At 44.0% G+C, this 21,022-nt stretch overlaps 1 protein-coding gene across 6 annotated transcripts in view; it reads left to right on the top strand.

The window, feature by feature from the left end:
• Positions 1-21,022, top strand: part of CDK5RAP2 (CDK5 regulatory subunit associated protein 2) — a 173,673-nt gene that overhangs the window by 7,463 nt on the left and 145,188 nt on the right. For 4 of the 6 annotated variants that reach the window (XM_047068639.1, XM_047068648.1, XM_047068616.1 and 1 more), the window contains exons 2-3: positions 2,548-2,615; positions 5,620-5,687. The exons of 1 other annotated variant lie outside the window; for it this stretch is intronic. In XM_047068639.1, coding sequence (XP_046924595.1) covers positions 2,548-2,615; positions 5,620-5,687 — 136 coding nt within the window. The remainder of the gene's footprint in view (positions 1-2,547; positions 2,616-5,619; positions 5,688-21,022) is intronic. One more of the 6 variants, XM_047068627.1, reaches the window with a different exon arrangement.

Raw genomic sequence — 21,022 nt, 5'->3', positions numbered from 1 at the left:
TAAAAAGCAGCCTCAGCGACCTTGCCCTGTGCCGATCACTGGAAGTCCTCTGCCTGGGTTCGTTTGGAACTCGCCGTGTCTTCCTTGAGGAAGGTGTAAGGGGCGCCAGGGTGGTGTAGAGATTAAGGGCATGGGGTTCGAAATCAAGCCAGCTTGGGTCTTTTCAGCTGACTTTTCTGAGTTTCTGTTTTCCTCATTAAAAAAAATGGCAGCCTTCAAAACCGCCACCTGCTGTAGAAGGGCCATGGTGAGGCTTCAGTAGGAGGCTGCCCATCCTAGTGGGGTGCTCGTTCACTGTGGGTGCCCCTGCAGGGAAGGTTGTTAGATTATGCTCGTAGATAAATGTTAGGTAAAGCTCGTATGGGAGCTTTGGGCGGCCTGGGCACAGGTTAGCGGTGACATGGGCACAAAGAAACCTGGATTTTGGTCTCTGCTTTGCTGATAACCCCTTGTGATTTTGAGCAAAGAGGTTCCTTCTCCTTTCTGCGCCTTAGTCTCCCCCATCAATACCATGATAAGATTGTACCTCAGCCCTCTGCTTTCGCTTGCATAGTTCTGATTTCAACCTAGGCCTAAGGCTAAGAGTAAATGATCCGAGTGGGGAGAGGGAGCTACTTGAAGCTGGAGGGTGGCTAGAACTGACTGGAGATTGCAGATGACAGAGATTCATAGCATTTTAAAAGTGGGTATGTAAAACCCAAGTGGAAATTTGGCAGGAACCAGGCAGGAACTTCTGCATTAAATAGCGGTTTCTTTTAATAATTGGGATGTCAGATGTCATTTTTCAGACTTCATTGTTTGCCTCTTGGAAACTTGTCTGAGACCAAATTCTTTGGCTTTGCCTGCCATGTAGTTTTCAACCGTGGTTGATCTTGGCTTGAGTAACTGATGGGCCATTTCAGCCAGTGGTGGTAAGTTAGTGGCTGTGGTGGAGAGAACCCAGACTGGAAATGTAAGACCAGACGTAGGCTAAACTTGACCGGTAAGCTGGTGTATGACCTAGGGCCCCTGGGCCACCATCTGCAAAGAAGGTGGTGGTCGAACTTGATTTGAACTTTTACTATTCAATTTAGAGAATGGAGTGTCTCCTTCTACTGATGCTTATGAGAGGGAATGGAGAATTATAGAAAATTAAAATGGAGGAAATCTCTCCCATTTTCCTACAAATGAGGATTTTTAATATTTTTCTTTGTCTTTTAATGGATGTGTAGCCCACCTAGTTTCCAAGAAGGATTTGAGGTGACCCTAGTGTACATGTATTTAGTTTTTCATAGTTGAAGGCACATTCTACTGAAGTTTTTTCTCAGTTATCTTTACAGCAGACACATATTATGTAATCATTCTTGTGATGTTGGAATTTTGTGATCTCCAGTTTTTTGCTCGGTTCTGACCACAAAGATCTGTTGCCAACTCCACAATTTGGTGATCAGGCAGAATTGTCCTAGGAACAGGATGGATTTGGATTTAGAAACATGGAGAGAACACTGCTGGGAAGGCAAGCTGAGTGTCCCTCAGTCTCTAGTTGATAGCTTGGGACGGGGAAGCATTATTGGGGGTTAGACAGAAAAGGCTTGGGTTCTTGACTTGGTTGCTGTGTGACTCTGGCCAGGCCGCTGAAATTATCTATGCCGTGGTGCCCCCCTCTGAAAACACGTGGCCTCTCGGGCAGCTCTCACGACGGTAAATCTTTTGTAAATTACAAAGCACTGTATGTTTCATGGTGACAGCAGTATTTTGCTCCCATTTAAGGAGTGCCCACAATATGCCAGGTACCTTGCTGAGCACTTTGTGTCTTGTTTGATTGTCAATTACTTACGACGTAGCTGCTGTTCTCCTTTTGGGGAGGAAGGAAGTGAGGCTTGGAGAGGTATATGGCAGAGCTTCGAATAGAATCCGGGGTAGTGTCTTTTGTGTCAAACCACGCCTCCTATTATGGCTTAGTTTTCTGTCAGTGTCTTCAGATCCTCACTTAACCTATTTTTATAATTCAACCGGTAAAATTTCTTGGATCAGTGAATTTTGCATTTTTATGTGACGTTCTTAAGGCATCTGAATTGGTGCCTACGTCTTGGGAGCTTATTTTTGGTTGTGAAAAGCGTATTAATAGCGATAATACTAGGAATGACAAAACCAGTAGGTAACCATTTGTTGAGTATTGTGTGCTGAGTGTTATGAACATTAACTCATTTGATGTTTACAGGTAGAGGGTTGGTATCCCCATGTAAAATACGCAATGGGACTCAGAAACACGTTTGTAGTTGGCAAAGTGCTTCTGCACCGAGCACATGAATGGTTCACAGAACACTTGATATACGAATGAATGAATGAATGAATGGATGAATGACCATCCTTACTGAAGGTCACTCAGCTATTAAGTGTTAGAGCCCCAGAGCCTGAGTTCTTAACCTCTGCGCTTCACGTCTCCCGGGTCACTCAGCTGTGTGTCCCTCATTGGCTGCGGCCCGATGATTGTCACGTGCAGTCCAGGCCGTCCTGACGGTCTGTTCAAACACTAACTCATCTCCTCCTGCACATGCTCTCTCCTAGTGGCCTTGTTCCCAATTTACCAGACGACGCGGATGGCATCAGCCCCATTGCTGGTTTGGGAAATGGTGGTAAGTATACAAAGCCGGTCAGTCTCTTGAGTAAGAGCGAGGGAAGTAGACACTAGACCATGAAGGCCTTGTGGCCTTGAGCCTAGGTCTGGGCTTCGATGTCTCCGGGGCCCAGGGCCTCCCCTGGCATGGCTAGGTGCTCCCCGTGGGTGCTCGGTATTTTATATACCTACTGAGTTGCTGTTCACCTCCTCTCTTAAACACTGGCCTGGAGGAACTGATGTCCTCTAGGCCCTGTCTCGGGAGTTTTATTTGTCGCCACCAGACGCGAAGAGATTCAGCCGGTGTTTGCCGAGCCGAGCGCCTGCACGGAGGCTGCGTGTCGAAGTGGTGACCTGGTCAGGTGTGGAGGGCCTGCTGCCCCCGCTGCCGCGTGGCTGCAGGCCCTGAGCACTGCCCTCTGAGCGCGGTGTGCCAAGGCCTTCCCGGCAGGCCGCTGGCTTCCATCTGCTGGCCGAGGCCCAGCATTCCGACAGCAGCCTGCCCTTTGGAGACAAATAGTTGGTCAGACCACGGGACACGGCGCCGAGGAAATAAGCAGTCTGTTGTGCGGAAGCTGGGTTGCGAGGAGCGTCTCTGCTGGGCAGCTCGGCTTTTGCTAAGCATTCTTCCCAAGTTTTGTTTCTGAAAGAAGCAAATGCTATTATAAGTATCTTTGGGAAGTGCTAATAATTTGCCTTTTTAAAATATCTGAAGAGATATTTTGACTTGTGGGTTGTTTTTTTCTCTTTTCCAAAGCGAGACGACGTGCAGAAGGAAGTTTTTAGAACAGACAGTGTAAGTGTCCTGAGGTTTATTTCTGGAGAACACTTAAAGGCCACCCTCAGGTTTTCCTTCAGAACCTGTTAACTTCTACCTTACACACAAAATCCAGCAATCTCTATTCTTCCTGCGGAAAATTGACGGGCCTGCTCCTTGCTTCAGTCCACAGTGTTTGTACATTGCTCTGTGCCCAGCCCGGGGCTGAGCACTGGGATCCAACCTTGAACGTGGTCACAGTCAAGCCTAGAAAGTTCAGCAGAGAAGTGTCATGACAAATCATATAAAAAAAGGTGCTGTGAGGGAGGATGAGGGGGAGGCGGTCAGGCAAGAGTTTGTTAAGACATTGATACTGGAGCTGAGACTTGACGAACGAGTAGGACCTAGATAGGGACGCAGTCCTTGGTGGCAGAGCACGGGGTGTCTGAGAGCCAGGAAAACAGATCTGTGTGCCCTTGTCTGCTACGCAGGGTTCTTTACAGTGTGCCCCTGCCCACCTCCACCTCCGAGCCTCTTGTGCCCATTGGTTTCTGAACGCCATGCCTGCCTCTAGGCCTTTGCCTGTGAAGTTTCTTCTTCCTTTTGCCTTCATCTGCCTGCTGCCTCTTTAAGACTCACCTCAAAGCTCACCACCTTCTTTGGCTCTCCCCAGGTTCGCTTTGGTGTTCTTTCCTCTCTGGAACTTACACATTTCACTTACTTCATTTATTCCTGTTGATTGGTGACTTTAAAAACCTCCAGAATCAGACCCCTTCTTCCCTGAGTATCATCTTACTACCTGTGCTAAGCCACCGTGATCTCTGGCCTGGATTGTTCCAGTACTCTGGCTGGTGCCCTTGTCTCCCTCTAAGCTCCTTTCAGTCTGGTCTCGGCGAGGCAGCCCGAGGGAACCTGTCGAAACTCAAGTCCAGCCATGTTCCTCCGTAGCTTGGAGCCCTCTGGTGGCTCCCCAGTCCCGAGAAGAGCCTACAAAGCCAGGCACAGCCTGCCCCCCAGCACCTCCCTTACATCCTCTCCTGCGGTCCCATTGTTTAGTGTCCTCCAGGCCCCTGCGGCTGGTTCTTACATCCACTGGGCACCCTCCCACCTCAGTATCTCCCTTTGCCCTTTTCTTCAGGTCTGCCCAGAGGACACCTTCTCAGCGAGACCTTCCTGATTTAGCCACCTTACTTAAAATAGCAATCCTCACCCCACCCTGGATATTTCCAATCCTTCGCCACTGAATTTTTCTCCACAGCATTTATCTCTTTTTAACATACTATCTAATTGCCCTCTCATTTTGTTCATTGTCCGTCTTCTCTCTGGAGACTGTCAGGTCCATTTGTTTCGTTTCCTGACGTGGCCACATCTAGAGTGGTGCCTAGCAGAGAGGAGGCCCTCAATGCATATTTGTTGGAAGAATGGATTCATTCATTTACTCAGTGCACGTTTCACCCAACACTTAAAAAGCACCAGGCACTTTCTACAGCATGGTACCAGTTTGTCTGCATCTTTGTCTTGCCTACTAGATCGAGAGCCTTTAGGCGGGATCAGTGTCTCTCTCACCATTGTTTCCCCAGCACTAGGATGGTGATTGGCACAGAGTAGGTGTGCGATGAATGTTTGTTGGAGTAGAGGAGCTGTGAAAAGCTTTGGGCGGTGGCAAAGTCTGTAATCGCCCTAAAGCAAGGATGGGGCAGTTTTCAACCTGTTGCCTGCTTTTGAAAACACTTCTTGGAACACAGCTTCCTTACTTATGAATTAATTGTCTGTGGCTGTTGTGCTCCAGCAGAAGAGTTGACCAGTTATGACAGATTTTAGGCTTTGCTTATGGCCTACAGAGCCTAAAATATTGATTGGCGTTTTAAGAAAAAATTTGCCAACCCCAGGCAGTTAGACATGCTTTAATTGCTGACACGGGAAGGTGGTATCCCATTCAGTGAAATAACTTCCTGACGATCACAGAGGAAGCACCTATCGGAACAGTTGGGGTTGGCCACATGCCCAGTGCGTTTTGTGGGTTCGTTCTCCGACAGGTTACACTGGGGCTCCTTGAAGTAATTTGTAAATACCTGAAATATAATGGTTTAGAGCTTTCCCTGGACTCAAGTCAGTAAATCACAATAGACAGAAAGTGCCAGCCGAATGTACTGTGGAAGCTGTTCATGTTTTTGTGTTTTTCTTTTCTGGGCTCTGTTCCCTAACAGGGATGCTGGGTGGTTTGCGTACCATGCCGTTTTCCTGTGTCTGTTTTACCTTTTTATAGTGCTCCCAAATGTGTCCGAAGAAACAGTGTCTCCCACCAGAGCACGGAACATGAAGGACTTTGAAAATGTAAGTGGAGATACCAGATCATCATCCCTAACAAATCACGTCTGCTGCCGCGGTCCAGGCAGGCCCAGGCGGGAGCTGTATTTCTTGCGAGGGGTCGAAGCTGGATCACGCCAGAGTTGCGGGCGGTGCTGCCTCTTGGGGGCGCTCTCCGTACGGCTGTTCCCTACCTGTGCAGCCGGCCCTTCTGTCCCGGGCCAGATGCGGGTTCTGACAGGACCAGCAATTTCCAGCTTTGGGGAGTTTGATGTATTTCTGGGGTCCTGAACGTCAGGATATTACCATACTGCCCAGCGGAGAGGTGCTAATATTTGCCAAGGGCTTCCCTGTAACGTGAGGCATGTTATTGATGGTCCCCATTTAATCCTTGCTATAACTCTTTGAGGTATTTTACATTTTGCAGATAAGTCGTAAGCCTAGGAGAGACTCGCTTACAGTCACGTAATACTTGAGTGGTGGGGCTGGGATTTGAATCCAGGTTTTTAAGGATTCCAAAACCTTTATTCCTGCCGCTGCTCTGTGCCACCTCCTTGCTTTTCATAGGCTTCGTCTTTGTTGCTGTGGAACAAAACGCGAGCAGCCTGCGCCCAGGGCGGTTGTGTATAGCGTCTGAGGACGCCTTACGTGGTGATGGATTTGGCCTCCATGCTTAGTGTCTTCCCGCATTGTGTCTTCCATTTGTTAACAGAGGGGGTTTGTTGTCAAGGAACAGGAAAATAAGGTTATTTTCCCAATTCCAATTCTCCTTAACAAGTTACCTGTTCAGTGCTCTCATTTGTCATGGGAAGAATTAGACCCTTCTTCATTTGCAGCCAAATGAAATCCATACTATGCAAGACACAGGAGATATTTATCAGGGAGAAGACGGAGGACAGAGAGAAGGACGTTCCACAGTTACGTCTCTCCCTCCCCGGTTGTCTTTACAGAACAGAGCGGTACTGTCTCTGGATTTAATTTAGAATACTCATTACTGCTAATAGTTATCTGCAAACCACCAGTGACCAATTGAAGAAATGACTTGTCAGATCTCTAATGGAAACAAGTAATTTCTGAGCTTTGAGTTGTTCTCATTTCAACTGTACAACTCCATCTATGCTGTGGGGTCTGGGGCCTCAATCAAATGAGATTTGATTATTCCACATCGTGTATAATTAAAACGTGCTCTGCTATTAAATGGCTGTTTCTGTTTTATCCTCAGAGTAAGAATAGCCACTGTTTATTGAGCTCTTGCTCTGAGCTGGGCACTTGAAAGATGTAGCTCTTCATGTATGTTACTTTAAATATGGAAGCCGATCCGCAAGACACAGAGTTATTTAATTTTTGAAGGGCACGGCTTTGAATTTTATTCCTAGGTGGAAAAACTTAACAGAATCTTAGAATTTTCGTTTTGCATGTTATTGTCTGCCTTTTGAGCCGGAAGGAATCTTAGACTCGAGTCCAACCCTAGGAGAAGCTGAGGTGCAGGGATGTGACCTGGCAGACCGTGGCCCCTGGACCCAGGCTGCCTGCAGGTTCACTGCTCACGAGTGACCTCGGGTCAGTCGCGTAATCCGTCTGCACTGTCTTTAGACCGGGCGTGTTGACAGTTTCTGCTTCTTCAGGCTGCTGGCAGGATTAAGTGAGCCCCTCTCGGCCCGACGCAGAGCTCCTCCTCCTCTTCACTGTTGTTAACTTCGTTATTAGTTTTTCTACTCTGCCGTGTGATTCAAGTGTCCCTTCTCCAGATGGGTTCTGGATGACCTAAATGCTGTTGTTCTGGAAGGCGAGAGGGAGTCTTCTGTGCCGATACGTTTCAGGATTTATGCTTTTTCTTTATGGCTGTGGTCCTCCGGCTGCTGTTAGGTTTTTATGGCATTAATATTTTTTATTGTAGCATTTTCAAGAGCAAATTCTGCTGTTGAAATTGAAATGACCACAGTGTTCCCAGTGTCTCCCTTTCAAGTCTTTATGAGTCGCTGAAATGTTTCATTTGGCCTGAGCTACTACGCGCATGAGCTCTACGCAGAGGTGGTCCGAACTTTCTGTGGGATGCTTGTAGGAAATGCTGTTGGCGTCGAATGCTAATTTTAAAGTCAGCATGCATATTAAGGAGGGGCTGGAATACTTTTGATTTACAAGGAAGTTCATGATTCCTCTTATGCTAGTCTCAGCTGCTGGGTAACCGAACATCAGGGTCTATTAGCTAAGGTCTAGCAAGACCTCGGCCTTCTTCTGGTTTGCTCAGAGTTCATCCATTCATCAACAAATATTTTCAGATATATGCTCTGTGCCAGTCTGTGGTCTGAGGCTCGGGAGTCTGCAGTAGATTAAGACCAGGGAGGTTTCCCTCTCATGAGACTCACAGGCCGGTTGGGGAGATAGATGGGAAAATGGTGCAGTGACAGAGGGAAGTACAGAGCACGGTGGGGCACAGAGGAGGGCTCTGAACCTGGCTGGGGGGATTCAGGGAAGCCTCCCTGGAGGAAGTGTTCCTCGAGCTGGGTCATCAGGGACAGGTAGGGATTAGCCAAGGTGAGAGGACTGGGAGAGCATCCCAGGCACAGGGACTCAACCTGGGCAAGCGCAGCGAGAGGTATGCTGGGCGCAGGGAGTTTAGGGGATTGTAAGTTCCCGTTGGCTGGAAGGAGGCTGTGTCAGGGGGTCCTGAGAGCAGTGAGGCCACTGAAGAAGGCAGGGGTCAGGGGTCTCGTATGTTACCCTGCTTTGGTTGACCTTTGTCCTGAAGACGAAGGACGGCCGGTGGGGGATGCTTATCTGGGAGGGAAAAGACCAGAGCTGTACTCTCAAAAGCCCCCTGGGCTGGAGGCCTGGCGACACGCTGTCACTGAAAGGCTGCTCCGTGGGGTGGTGCTGGAGCTACGTGGCTGTGGTCGGGAGAGGTCAAGAAGTGAGGCTGAGACTCAGATCTGGGGGAGACCATCCCGTCCCTTCGTTTGACACACGGGCGCTCCGAAGCCCAGAGAGGGCGCTGACTCTTCCAGGCTGGGAACCAGGTCTTCCACACAGGCGGCCTTTCCTGCTGTCCTCTGCTGTCCCCTCTGTGTGGAAGCCACTTGCCTCCTTGTGGGTCTTTGCATTGCCGATCCTTTGTCTGTACCTGCATCAGGTGAGGTGGTAATCACCTGTAGGGCAGGCCTTAGGGGGAGGAGCTGGCAAGTCTGCCTGTCTTACTGGTCCTTTCCAGGTGACAGCGCAGTGGGGGCTCCCGGACCTCTACCGGAGGAGGCCTGGCAGAGGCAGCGTTTTGTAAGACACTGTGCTGTGTAGTGTGGCCTGTTCTGGGTACTCAGGCAGTCAATTTCTCTTTCTCTTTCTCTCTCTGTCTCAACATTTTTTCGGTGAGTGGAGGAGACCCAGAATCTGGATCAGTATATCCAGTCCAGGTAGCTATCTTTATCTGTATATAGAAGAATTTAATTCTGGCTTTTTCTGTGACCTTCCGGACAGAGCATGGCATGGGTAGCTTTCTGCCTCTCTTAATACTGGTGGACAGCATTATTTCATGACTACTAGTTCAGAAAGACTTGTATTAAAAGGAAGGGCTTGAACCGTAATTTACATAATCTCTTAGTGTGGGACATTCCAGGTTGTTTTGAATTTTTCACTCTTACAAAGCTTTGATGAGTCTCCTCGTGTAGGTCATTTTACAGTTACATGATTATGTCCTTAGGGTAAATTCTGCTGCTCTGGTCTCATACCCGCCTGCCCGAGGTGCTGGTGTTCTTGTGCCCAGGCCCCTGTTCCTTTGTGTTCAAAGTTCCTGGTCTCAGCTGAGGCGGGCGGAGACCCGGCCCTGTGTAAGGGGCTGCTTCCGTGTTGCTGAGGTCAGCACATGCCTCCTCCTTCCCTCACAGCCTGTGCTCTGGCCACACAGCCTGCTCTCACTAACCCACACGGGCAGGGCCTTCTCCGTGCTTCTCCCTCTGCCTAGAATCCTTTTTCCCTCTCCTTGAGTGGCAGGACCTTCGTGTCTCAGCTTGAAGTGTGACCTTGTTAGAGAGGCCGCCCCTAACTCCTTCCCCAGCTCTCTGGAGACCCCCATTATCTTGTCTGACAGCAGGCACTCAGCACCGGCCTTTTCCACCATGGATCTTTCGACTATTTGTACTTCGGTGTTTTATTTGTGTGCTTGCTCAACGTGCGTCTCCTTTATCCCTAGTACTCAGCGCCTGACAGGATGGTGGGCGCTTGATAAGTATTTGTTGAGTAAGTAAATAGACGAGCTTGTAGAAGAAACTAGATCTGTACATTTTGGTTACCTTGTCTGTAAAATGGGAAAATAATTTTTGTCTCATTGGGTTGTGATAAGGATTGAATCGGGAATGCCAGGACCGTGTAGTGGGAGGGGGACAGAGCTTGTAGTCGGCGTGGGGGCACGCAGAGCTCGCCTTACAGGAGAGCAGGCAGCAACCAGGCAAGCCGAGGCTAGGGACGCAGCGTGAGGGGTGCGTTTAGAACAAGGCAGGCGACCAGGAACCGTGTGGATGCGAGTCCGTGGAAGGGGCTGAGGACTGTCTGTAGCTGGCAGACTGCGTGCTGCAGCCACTCTCCGTGGTGCTGGCTGTGTTCAGGATGGGGCTGGCCAGCACCGAGGGCCTTTGGATTCAAGTTTGGCTTGTGGCCGGTGGAATGTCTGGTCGGTGTTAAGTGCCGGGGTTCACCCGTGCTTCTGGTTCATCCTTGGCCTCCCGCTTACCATTGAAGGCTGTGTGTTCTCATACCTTTGCCCTCCAAAACCCTGGCCAGATGGCAGGCTGGGCAGTGTAAATTTTTACAATCTTTTTGAAGGCCATTTGGAAAGAGATTTTTATGGTCATAAAAATAGTATTACTCTTGAGCCTCGTAATCTGTTTTGGGGGAAATTTGTCCTAGGGAAACAACCCAGTGGGAGGAAAATGCCGTGTGCGTGAAGCTGTTTGTTGCCACATTGTGTACGGTTGGGAAAAATCGGGAACGAGGGAATTATGTTTTACATTTGTTATCTCTTTGTCTTGCAACAAGTTCCTGAGGAAGGTGTTTCACAGATGAGGAAGCTGAGGTTGGAGAGATCAAATGACTTGCCTGTGAGCTTGGTGTGTTGAGAAACTGGAAGAAGGCTTTGATGGTACAGCCTGTCTGCTTTCCACGGGACATCCTGAAACCATAAATGCTCAGCAGAGAGACGGCTAAATCACTGACTGTGAATCAGTTCAGTGGTACCTAGCGCTGTCATTGACTTGATACTTACGTGCGGTTCTGCAGCAACGTGAAAAATACTGAGGATGTAATGCTAGGCTGGAAGGAATATAAAAGGAGTTGGTTTCATAATGTAGGTATATTCCAAGTGTTGCTTGGGGCTCAGTTTCTAAATTCTGTTACTGCTGCAGTATTGTTTGTTAATAAGCAGATGTTTGCCTAGTAACCGTTTTTATGATTTGAGGACACGAGGGAGAGTATTGGACTCAGAAACTGATTCCAAAGCGTCCTCCTCATTCTATGCACCTCGTTGAGCTGTCGCTGGCAGAATTACCTCACGTGCGGTGTTGTCGACCAGAGGTGAACTTGGAGCGGCAAGAGGTCATGGTTTTTATGACGTCTAGGTCAGTGGTCTAACAGTTTTTGGACTTTCAAGGAGCATAAAAAGAATTGACGGTGGCCCAAAAGATGTGTCCGTTGAGGGTCTGAGTGAGAAATGGCTGTCCGCCATTTCCCGCTTGCCAGGTGCCTTAGCTCATGGTGTTGTCACGACACTCCTGTGAGGTGACGGATTTTTATCCTTATTCATAGATGAGCCAACAGTGGCTCAGAGATGTTAAATAGTTTTTCCAAGGTCACATGGCTCACAGGTTGGTGGCCTTGGGAGTTCAGTCTGTTTCTGTTGACCCCATGGCCCCCTTGCTCTTAGCTCCGGCTGCCTCGGGTCCAAAGATGCCTTGGGGTGAGCCTCAGCTTTGGGGGCCCCGGCTCCAGCAAGCTGCTGAAAGCGATCACCAGAGTCAGGTGAATTGCTGCGATTTCAGCGGGGCCTGGTTGGAGTTGCCCTGATTCTTTCCTGCGTTGTTGGATTTTGTCTGTCTTCCCTTCCTGATGGAGCTCTAGGCCAGGCAAGGCTTTTGGCCAAGGGAGGCAGGCAGGGTGACAGCAGCTCCTTCAGAATCTGTCCTGCTGCGCGCTGGGGCCTCCCTCCAGCTTCGGAAAGCACCACCCCATAATCACGTTGGGACGTTTCCCGTCTCGGATGACTGCAGTTCCACAGTCGCCCTGCGGCTCCGGGGGCTGGGACGTGGCAAAGTACAGCTCACGCGTCAGCTTGCTTGTCAGCGTTAGGTTTCTAAGTCGTGTGTGGTGGGTTTTATCTTGGGGGTATTTATTCCTGGTGTATGGTAAGCTGTTTTCACTTTTTCCAGCTCGAGGTTTTTGTTTCTTTTTTCTCTTCTTGAGGTCGATTCTCTTAAAGGGGGAGATACAAATGAGAAAAATATTAATATATTTTACGTTCTTGTACTGTGCTAGGCACAGTACCAAACGTTCTAACTAATTTCTTTCAATCCTGTAGTAGGTCTCTGAGATAGGTATTCCTTTAATCTGTAGAAAGGAATCCAGACGCACAGAAGGATGAACTTGATTAAGGTCCTACAGCTAGTAAGATGGTCTGGATTGTATTCATTCATTCGTTTGCGTGTGCGTTAACAGAGGTCGACTGAGCATCCCCTGTGCTCCAGACACTGTGCGAAAGCCTTAAGGGAAACAGCCATAAACGGATAATATCCCTGTCCCCAAGTGGATTATATTCATGTAATTGGCATGATAATAAGTAATAAATGTGTAAATAAAGGAGTACAGATTGTGAAAAGTTCTAGCAAGAAAACCAAGAGTTCTGTGTTCAGGAGTGACTCAGGTGGCAGTCACAGTGGTGGGGACCGCTTGAGATTGTGTAGTCAGGAAGGGCCTCCGAGATGGTGCCATTGGAGCTGAGGCACCGGGCACGTGCTGCGGGAAGAGCCGTGTGGGCAGACAGGGGCTTGGCTTATTTGAGGACCAGAAAGGAGGCCGGTGGGGCTGGAACATTGCGTGACAGGGTGATAATAGGACGAGGCTGGCGAGGAGAGTGGGGACCAGATCGTACACCTCTCTGTGCCCATGGCAGGGAGTTTAATTCTAAGAGTGATGGACAAAAAACAATGGGGTGATCTGTACTAGATCTGAATCTGAAGACCGTGGGACTCTCTTTGCATCACATTGCCTTCAAGAAATTCTTAAATGTGTCCAGCCACCTGGGCAGCCGTTGGGCACTTGGTAACTGTCTCTTTATGATTCGGGCTGGAACGTACAAGACACAAGTGTGTGGTGCCTGACCTCTTAGAGATGGATTGATTAGAAAAAGCAAGTTATCAGCTGGCATAATGCAGTGTGAGAGTTGCAATGATAAAGAAAGTAGAGGGTAGATGGAAACATTTCGAAGGGTCTCCAGTCCAGCCGGATGGGGGTAGCCAGAGAAAACTTTATGAGGGAAGTGGTATTAAGTGGAGAACTAGGCTGGCATTGTTGTGGAAAATAGGGTGCCTGTACCTCATTGTATTCACCTGGGCCGGTCTGGTGTTTGCATTCACCTTCTGAAGGCTTATTTGCCTTTTTCTTATTTTTTAAAAACTTCTTTACCTATACGCAGGATACATATTCTTTCGAGTGTTGCTGAGAATTTTAGCAGTATGTACAATGTGGGTATTTTAAGCAACCTCCATAAATATTTCATTGGTAGTTGAGTAATAGAACAAGGTTCCTCTTTATAGGAAGCATCTGGTGGGGTGGACTTTTTGTTTGAATGAACGTTTTATGTGCTGTTTCCTTAAAACATTTAAAGCAAGGCTTTAATGAACTTACCAGTGGTTTCTTGTGCTGTCCTTGTTAGCCACAGAGTTGAAAACTTAAGTGCTAACAAGAGGGCCAAGGACAGTTTGATGTAGAGTGTGCATATCATTTTCTTTTATCCAGCTATAAAAATATGTTGGTTAAAAAGCATTATATATTCTTACCAATTACTTTTTTTAAATGCTGAAAAAAACGCAGTGGGGATCATATTATCATTCATTAGTACTGTATTATCAGTACTATTTTACTGTATTTCATTTTAATTATCTAAAAAATGTTTATTTATTTATTTTGAGAGCGCAAGAGAGAGAAAGAGCAGGGGAGGGGAGAGAGAGAGAATCGTAAGTAGGCTCTGTGTTGTCAGAGCAGAGCCCGATGCTAGGCTGGATTCTAGGAATCCTGAGATCATGACCTGAGCTGAGGTCAAGAGTCAGGTGCTCGACTGACTGAGCCACCCAGGTGCCCCATCATTTTAGCAATTTTTATTTTTTTTAAAAAAATTTTTTTTTCCAACGTTTTTTATTTATTTTTGGGACAGAGAGAGACAGAGCATGAACGGGGGAGGGGCAGAGAGAGAGGGAGACACAGAATCGGAAACAGGCTCCAGGCTCTGAGCCATCAGCCCAGAGCCCGACGCGGGGCTCGAACTCACGGACCGCGAGATCGTGACCTGGCTGAAGTCGGACGCGTAACCGACTGCGCCACCCAGGCGCCCCATTTTAGCAATTTTTAAAACAGCTTTATTGAGATATAAGTTACATGAAAAAATTCACCAATTTTAATGTTGGATGAGCTTTGACAGATGTGTACTGCCTTATAGCCTGTCATAATCAAAGTATATATATGTGTGTATATACACACATACATATTAATACACATATATATATTAAATGATTTTTTTTTTTTTGGTATATGTGTGTATATCCAGTTCTAGGCTCATGTAACCATCACCACAATTAGAATACAGAACATTCCATAATGCCAAAAAATTCCTATGTGCTGTCTCTTTGTGGTCAGACCTTTCTTCATCCCAGACCTCTGGCAGCTAATGTTCTGGTCTTAGTCCCTATAATTTTGTTTTTTCCAGATGTCTTATAAATGGCATCATACAGTAATATAATCTTTTGAGGCTGATTTCTTTCCCTTACCGTAAGGTCTCTGAAATTCATTCATGCTGTTGTGTGTGTATCATAGTTATTGATTATTAGTCCATCATATGGATGTACATTTTATTTATTCACCCTTTGAAGAACATTTAGGTTCTTTCCAGGTTTTGGTGGTTATTATTAAAGCTGTAGTAAACATTTGTGCACAGGTTTTTGGGTGAACATAGGTTTTTATTTCCCTAGGGTAAATCCCTAGGATGGGAATTGCTGAGTCATATGGTAAAGGTAGTGTGTGTGTGTGTGTGTGTGTGTGTGTGTGAGAGAGAGAGAGAGAGAGAGAGAGAGAGAGAGAGAGAGACTGCCAAATGGTTTTGCAAAGTGGTTGTGGCATTTTGCCTTCCTATCAGCAGAGTATGAGGTTTCCATTTGCTTCACATCCTCATCAGCATTAGGTATTCTCAATTCAAAAAAAATTTTTAGTCATTCTAATCGGTACTAAAACTCATTGTAGCTTTAATTTCCGTTTTCCTAATGGCTGAAGGTGTGGAAAATCTTTTCTTGTGATTATTTGCCGTCTGTATGTCTTCTGTGAAGTTCCTTTGAAAATCTTTGGCCTGTTCTTTAGTTTGTTTGTTTGTTTAATTGGGTGGTTTTCTTACAGTTACATTTTGGGAGTTATTTGGGATACAGTTCCTACGTTGGATTTGTGATTTGCACAAATCCCAGTAGGTAGCTTTTCTAATCATTCTCTTAACACTGTTTTTCAAAGCAAATGTTTTAAAATTCTGATGAAGCCCAATTTATTGATTAAAAATTTTTTTTAAATGGATCATGCCTTTGGGATTATAGGTAGGAACTGTATAGCACTAGGTCTCAAGGATTGCCCTCTGTCTATTCTAAAAGTTAGATAATTTTATGTTATACATTTAGGTCTATGATCTAATTTGAGTTAACTCCTGTTTAAAGTATGATAGGTTGAGGTTCATTTTTTTGGTAAATAGATGTCTAATTGTTGGGTCGAGGTTGATTATTTTGTAGGTGGATGTCCAGTTGTTCCAAAGCCATTTGTTGAAAATGAAAAAACTGCCCTTTCTCCATTGAATTGTATTTGTACTGTGAGAACTAATAAAAGAACTTTGCTTAGAATGCAGTTGGGTGCCAGCAGGGGGAGCTTTCAATCCGGTCTCTTGTCAGTGGCACAGCCAGCGGGAAGAGAGGGCTCCTTGCCTTCCCTTGCCTTGCTCTTAGATACTACTTTACTATCTTAGCAGGAGGCAGGAAGGTTTCTTACACCGGCAGCCTTTCACCACCCCCCCCACCCCCCGCAGCAGCCCAGCCATCCAATGAGAATCCACCATACTTCCAGCTCCCAGTTTACTCTAGTGGACTTTTAGTTTACAACAGCCCATCCCAACTCCCCCCCCCCCCCCCTTCTCTGTAAAAGAGCACTTCTCACCTTTATTCTCTGGGTTTGCGGGTGGGTCTGCAGCAGCTTGCTTGTCCTGGATTGCCATCTCTGCTATTCCTGAATGAACTCATCTTTTGCTGGTAGAATAAATGGCAGTTTTATTTTTAAGGCTAGCGGTTGCTTTGTCAAACACTAATTAGCTGGGGGCACCTGGGTGGCTCAGCCAGTTAAGCGTCCGACCCCTGATTTTGGCTCAGGTCATGATTTCGCGGTTCGTGGGTTTGAGCCCCGCATAGGGCTCTGTGCCGACAGCGCAGAGTCTGCTTGAGATTCTGTCTCTCTCTTTTTCTCTGCCCCTTCCCCATTCTCTCTCTCTTTCTCTCTCCCTCTCTCCCACCCCCTCAAAAATAAATAAATAAATGTTAAAAAAAACTAATTGGCTGTAATTGTGTGGGTCTGTTTTTATAGTCTGTTTCTTTGGATTCTTTTTCAAAATTGTTTTCACCCATCTAGCTCTTTTACTGTTCCATGTAAATTTTATAATCAGCTTGTTTCTAACTATAAGAAATCCTGTGGGGATTTTGATTGGGATTGTGTTAAATCTATAGGTCAGTTTGGAGAGAATTGACATCTTTATTATATTGTCTTCCAGCTCATGAATTTGGTAAGCTTCTTCACTTATTTAAGTTCTTGATTTCTTCAGCATTTTGTGGTGTTAAGCATACTTCATGGTTTATTAGACTTATGTTTATGAATTTAAGTGTTTTGGAGGTATTGGAAAATGGTATTTAAAAAAGTTTCAGTTTCCAGTTGTTTGTTGTTAGTGTATTGAAATAACGCTTGATGTTTGCATTTTGACTTTGCTAAACTCACTTATGAATTCTGGGATCTTTTTTGTAGATTCCTTGGGATTTTCTACATAGATGATCATACTGTCTTCCGATAAGGATGATTTTAGCTCTTCCTTTCCAAATCGAATGCCTTTTATTTTTTCCCTTAACCTTATTACACTGGCTAGGACTTCAAATGCAATGTTAAATAGAAATTGTGAGAGTGGATATCCTTTTCCTTTTTTTTCTTTAAAAAAAATTTTTTTTTTAACGTTTATTTATTTTTGAGACAGAGAGAGACAGAGCATGAACAGGAGAGGGTCAGAGAGAGGGAGACACAGAATCTGAAACAGGCTCCAGGCTCTGAGCTGTCAGCACAGAGCCCGACGCGGGGCTCGAACTCACAGACTGCGAGATCATGACCTGAGCCAAAGTCGGATGCTCAACCGACTGAGCCACCCAGGCGCCCCACCTTTTCCTTTTTCTTAGTGTTAGGGGAATAGCATTGTTTTTCATCTTTAATTAAATATATAAATATAAATATAAATATAAATATATATATTTATAAATTTATATATATATTATATATATTTATAAATATATTTATACATTTATAATACATGTATTATGTATATATACATAATATATATGTATATAATACATATATACAACTTTAATCTTTAATTAAATATATTTTTATTTATATAAATATATATATTTATATATTATATATATATAATATATTTATAAATATATTTATACATTTATAATACATGTATTATGTATATATACATAATATATATGTATATAATACATATATACAACTTTAATCTTTAATTAAATATATTTATATATTATATATATATTTATATATATATAATATATTTATAAATATATTTATACATTTATAATACATGTATTATGTATATATACATAATATATATGTATATAATACATATATACAACTTTAATCTTTAATTAAATATATAAATATAAACATAATATATACATACATAATATATACATACATAATATATATACATATATATGTATATAATACATATATACAACTTTAATCTTTAATTAAATATATAAATATAAATATATTTATACATTTATAATACATGTATTATGTATATATACATAATATATACATAATATAAATATATATTTATAAATTTATAAATATATTTATATATATTTATAAATGTATTAGTTTCTTGTAAATACCCTGTAGCATAAAGGAAGTTTCCTTTAATTCCTGGTTTGCCAAGTATTTATCTTGAGTGGCTGTTCGGTTTTGTCAGATGTTTTTCTGCAGCTATTGATATCATATATTTTTTTTGTTCTTAGTTTTTTGGTCTGGTGGATTGCATGGATTGATTTTTGAATGTTGAATTAGAATTAGCTTTACATTCCTGGGATAAGTCCCACTCATGAAGTATTAATCTGTTTTTTCAGTTTGCTAAAATTTAGTTGAGGATTTTCCATTTATGTTCATGGGTGACTTAATCTAGTTTTCTAAGTCATAGTTTTCTTGTAATGTTTTTGTCCGGTTTTGGTATCAGGGTAACATTGCCCTCTGTAAAATGAAGTGGCAAAGTTCCCTCACCTTCTGATTTCTGGAAGATATTGTATAGAAGTGGCATTATTCCTTCTTCCAATATTTGGTAGAAATTGCGACTGAAATAATTTTGTTTTGGAGTTTTCTTTTCTGGAGGGGTTTGAATTACAAATTCAGTTTTTAAAATAGATAGATACAAGACTATTCTGTATATCTATTTTTCTTTGGTGGATTTTGATAATTTGTACTTTTCTTGGAAATGTACTATTTCATCTGAGTTGTTCAATTTATATGCGTAGAGTTATATGCATTATTCTCTTACTATCCCTTTAATTGCTATGGGATCTGTTGTGATGACCTCTCTTTCATTTTTTGATATTGGTAATTTATGTCTTTTTCTTTTCTCTTTTTATCTTTGCCAGTCTTCATCAATCATTTGAAAGAAGCATCTTTTTAAATGATTTTTTTTTCTGTTTTCCGGCTTTCCATTTTATTGTTTTCTGTTCTTATGTTTATTATATCTGTCATGTTGCTTGTGCGGGTTTATTTTGTTCTTATTATGGTTTCGTAAGGTAGAAGCTTAGATCTTTGATTTGAGACATTTCTTGTTTTCTAACACATTTTAAATAGTATAAATTTTCCCCAATCACTACTTTAACTGTACCCTACAAATTTTGATATACTTGTATTTCAAAATATATTGCATTTCAAAAGATAATTCAAAATATCTTCTGATTTCCCTTGAGATTTCCTCTCTGCCCCATGGATTGTTTAGAAATGTGTTAATTTCTAAGTATTTGGGTATTTTCCAATTTCTTTCAGTTACTGATTTCTACCTTAAGTTTATTATGGTCAGAGAACATGGTTTGATTTTCAGTTCTGTAAATTTGTTAAGGTTTGTTTTATGACCCAGGATATCCATGAGCATATCCATGAACAAGCAAAGTGAACCTATAGAAAGTTGCAAAATAGCACAACAACTGGGGCGCCTGGGTGGCTCAGTCAGTTAAGCATCTGACTTCAGCTCAGGTCATGATCTTCCAGTTCTTGGGTCCTAGTTTCGCATCGGACTCTGTGCTGCCAGCTCAGAGCCTGGGGCCTGCTTCGGATTCTGTGTCTCCCTCTCTCTCTGCCCCTCCCCTGCTTGTGCTCTCTCTCTCAAAAATAAATAAACATCAAAACAAAATTTTAAGGGGTGCCTGGGTGGCTCAGTTGGTTAAGTGGCCGACTGGCTCAGGTCGTGGTCTCGCTGTCTGTGGGTTCAAGCCCTGCGTCAGGTTCTGTGCTGACAGCTCAGAGCCTGGAGCCTGCTTCGGATTCTGTGTCTCCCTCCTCTCTGCCCCTCCCCTGCTAGCTCTCTGTCTCTTTCTCTCTTAAAAATAATAAACACTAAAAAAAAAAAAAAAAAAAAAATTAAAAACACAACAACCAATCATATATACTGCATCTGGATTCATCAGTGAGTATTTTGCTACGTTTGCTTTATTCTTTCTTTCTGTCTCTCCCCACTCATTAGAGAGTCAGTTGCAGACATCATGACAGCATCCCTATGTACTTGAGGATGTATCTCTCTTAGGACATTTTACAAAATTATAACACTATTACCTAATACAAAGTTGTTATTCAGATTCCCCACTTATCCTCATGGAGCTTTTTTCTTTTCTTTCTTTTTTTTTTTAAATTCAAGATTTACTATATGATTTCATTGCACTTAGTAATCATGCCTCCATCACTTCCATTTATTTAGAAGAGTTCCCCAACTACTTTTACCTTAAGATTGTCATTAAGACTTTTGAAGGGTTCAGGCCTGCTGTTCCCTGCTGTTCTGCAAATGTCCTTATATTTGGATTCGTCAGATGGACTGCTTCATTAGGTGCAGGCTAAAGGTTGTGGGCAGGAACATTTATTTATTTATTTATTTATTTTTTATTTTTTTAAAATATTTTTCAACGTTTTTATTTATTTTTGGGACAGAGAGAGACAGAGCATGAACGGGGGAGGGGCAGAGAGAGAGGGAGACACAGAATCAGAAACAGGCTCCAGGCTCCGAGCCATCAGCGCAGAGCCTGACGCGGGGCTCGAACTCACGGACCGCGAGATCGTGACCTGGCTGAAGTCGGAAGCTTAACAGACTGCGCCACCCAGGCGCCCCAAGGGCAGGAACATTTAAAATGAAGTCGCTTGCTTTCAGTGCTTTGTTTCAGGAGACACTGCATGTCACTTTGCCCCATCACTGGTGACATTTAATATATTATCTTGATTTAGGTGGTGTCTACTGGATTCCTAAATTGTAATGGACCTTTTCCTTTAGTAATTAATAAGCCATCTGTGAGGTAATAACTGGGTGAATGTCATGTTCTCCAGTGATCTTTTATCAAATGCTTTTAACATTGATGATTCCTTTTTTTTTAAGGTGTATTTTTGAGAGAGAGAGAGAGAGACAGAGAGACAGAGTGTGAGTGGGGGAGGGGCAGAGAGAGAGGGAGACCCAGAATCTGAAGCAGGCTTCAGGCTCTGAGCTGTCAGCACAGAGCCTGACGCAGGGCTCGAACTCCCAGACCTCAAGATCATGACCTGGGTCG

This window comes from Lynx rufus, unplaced genomic scaffold, assembly GCF_022079265.1.
Source record: "Lynx rufus isolate CCGP_SWC_20201006 ecotype Redwood Valley unplaced genomic scaffold, mLynRuf1.p SCAF_10, whole genome shotgun sequence".
NCBI classification, from domain to species: Eukaryota; Metazoa; Chordata; class Mammalia; order Carnivora; family Felidae; genus Lynx; species Lynx rufus.
This window is presented reverse-complemented; position numbering and strand designations above follow the sequence as displayed.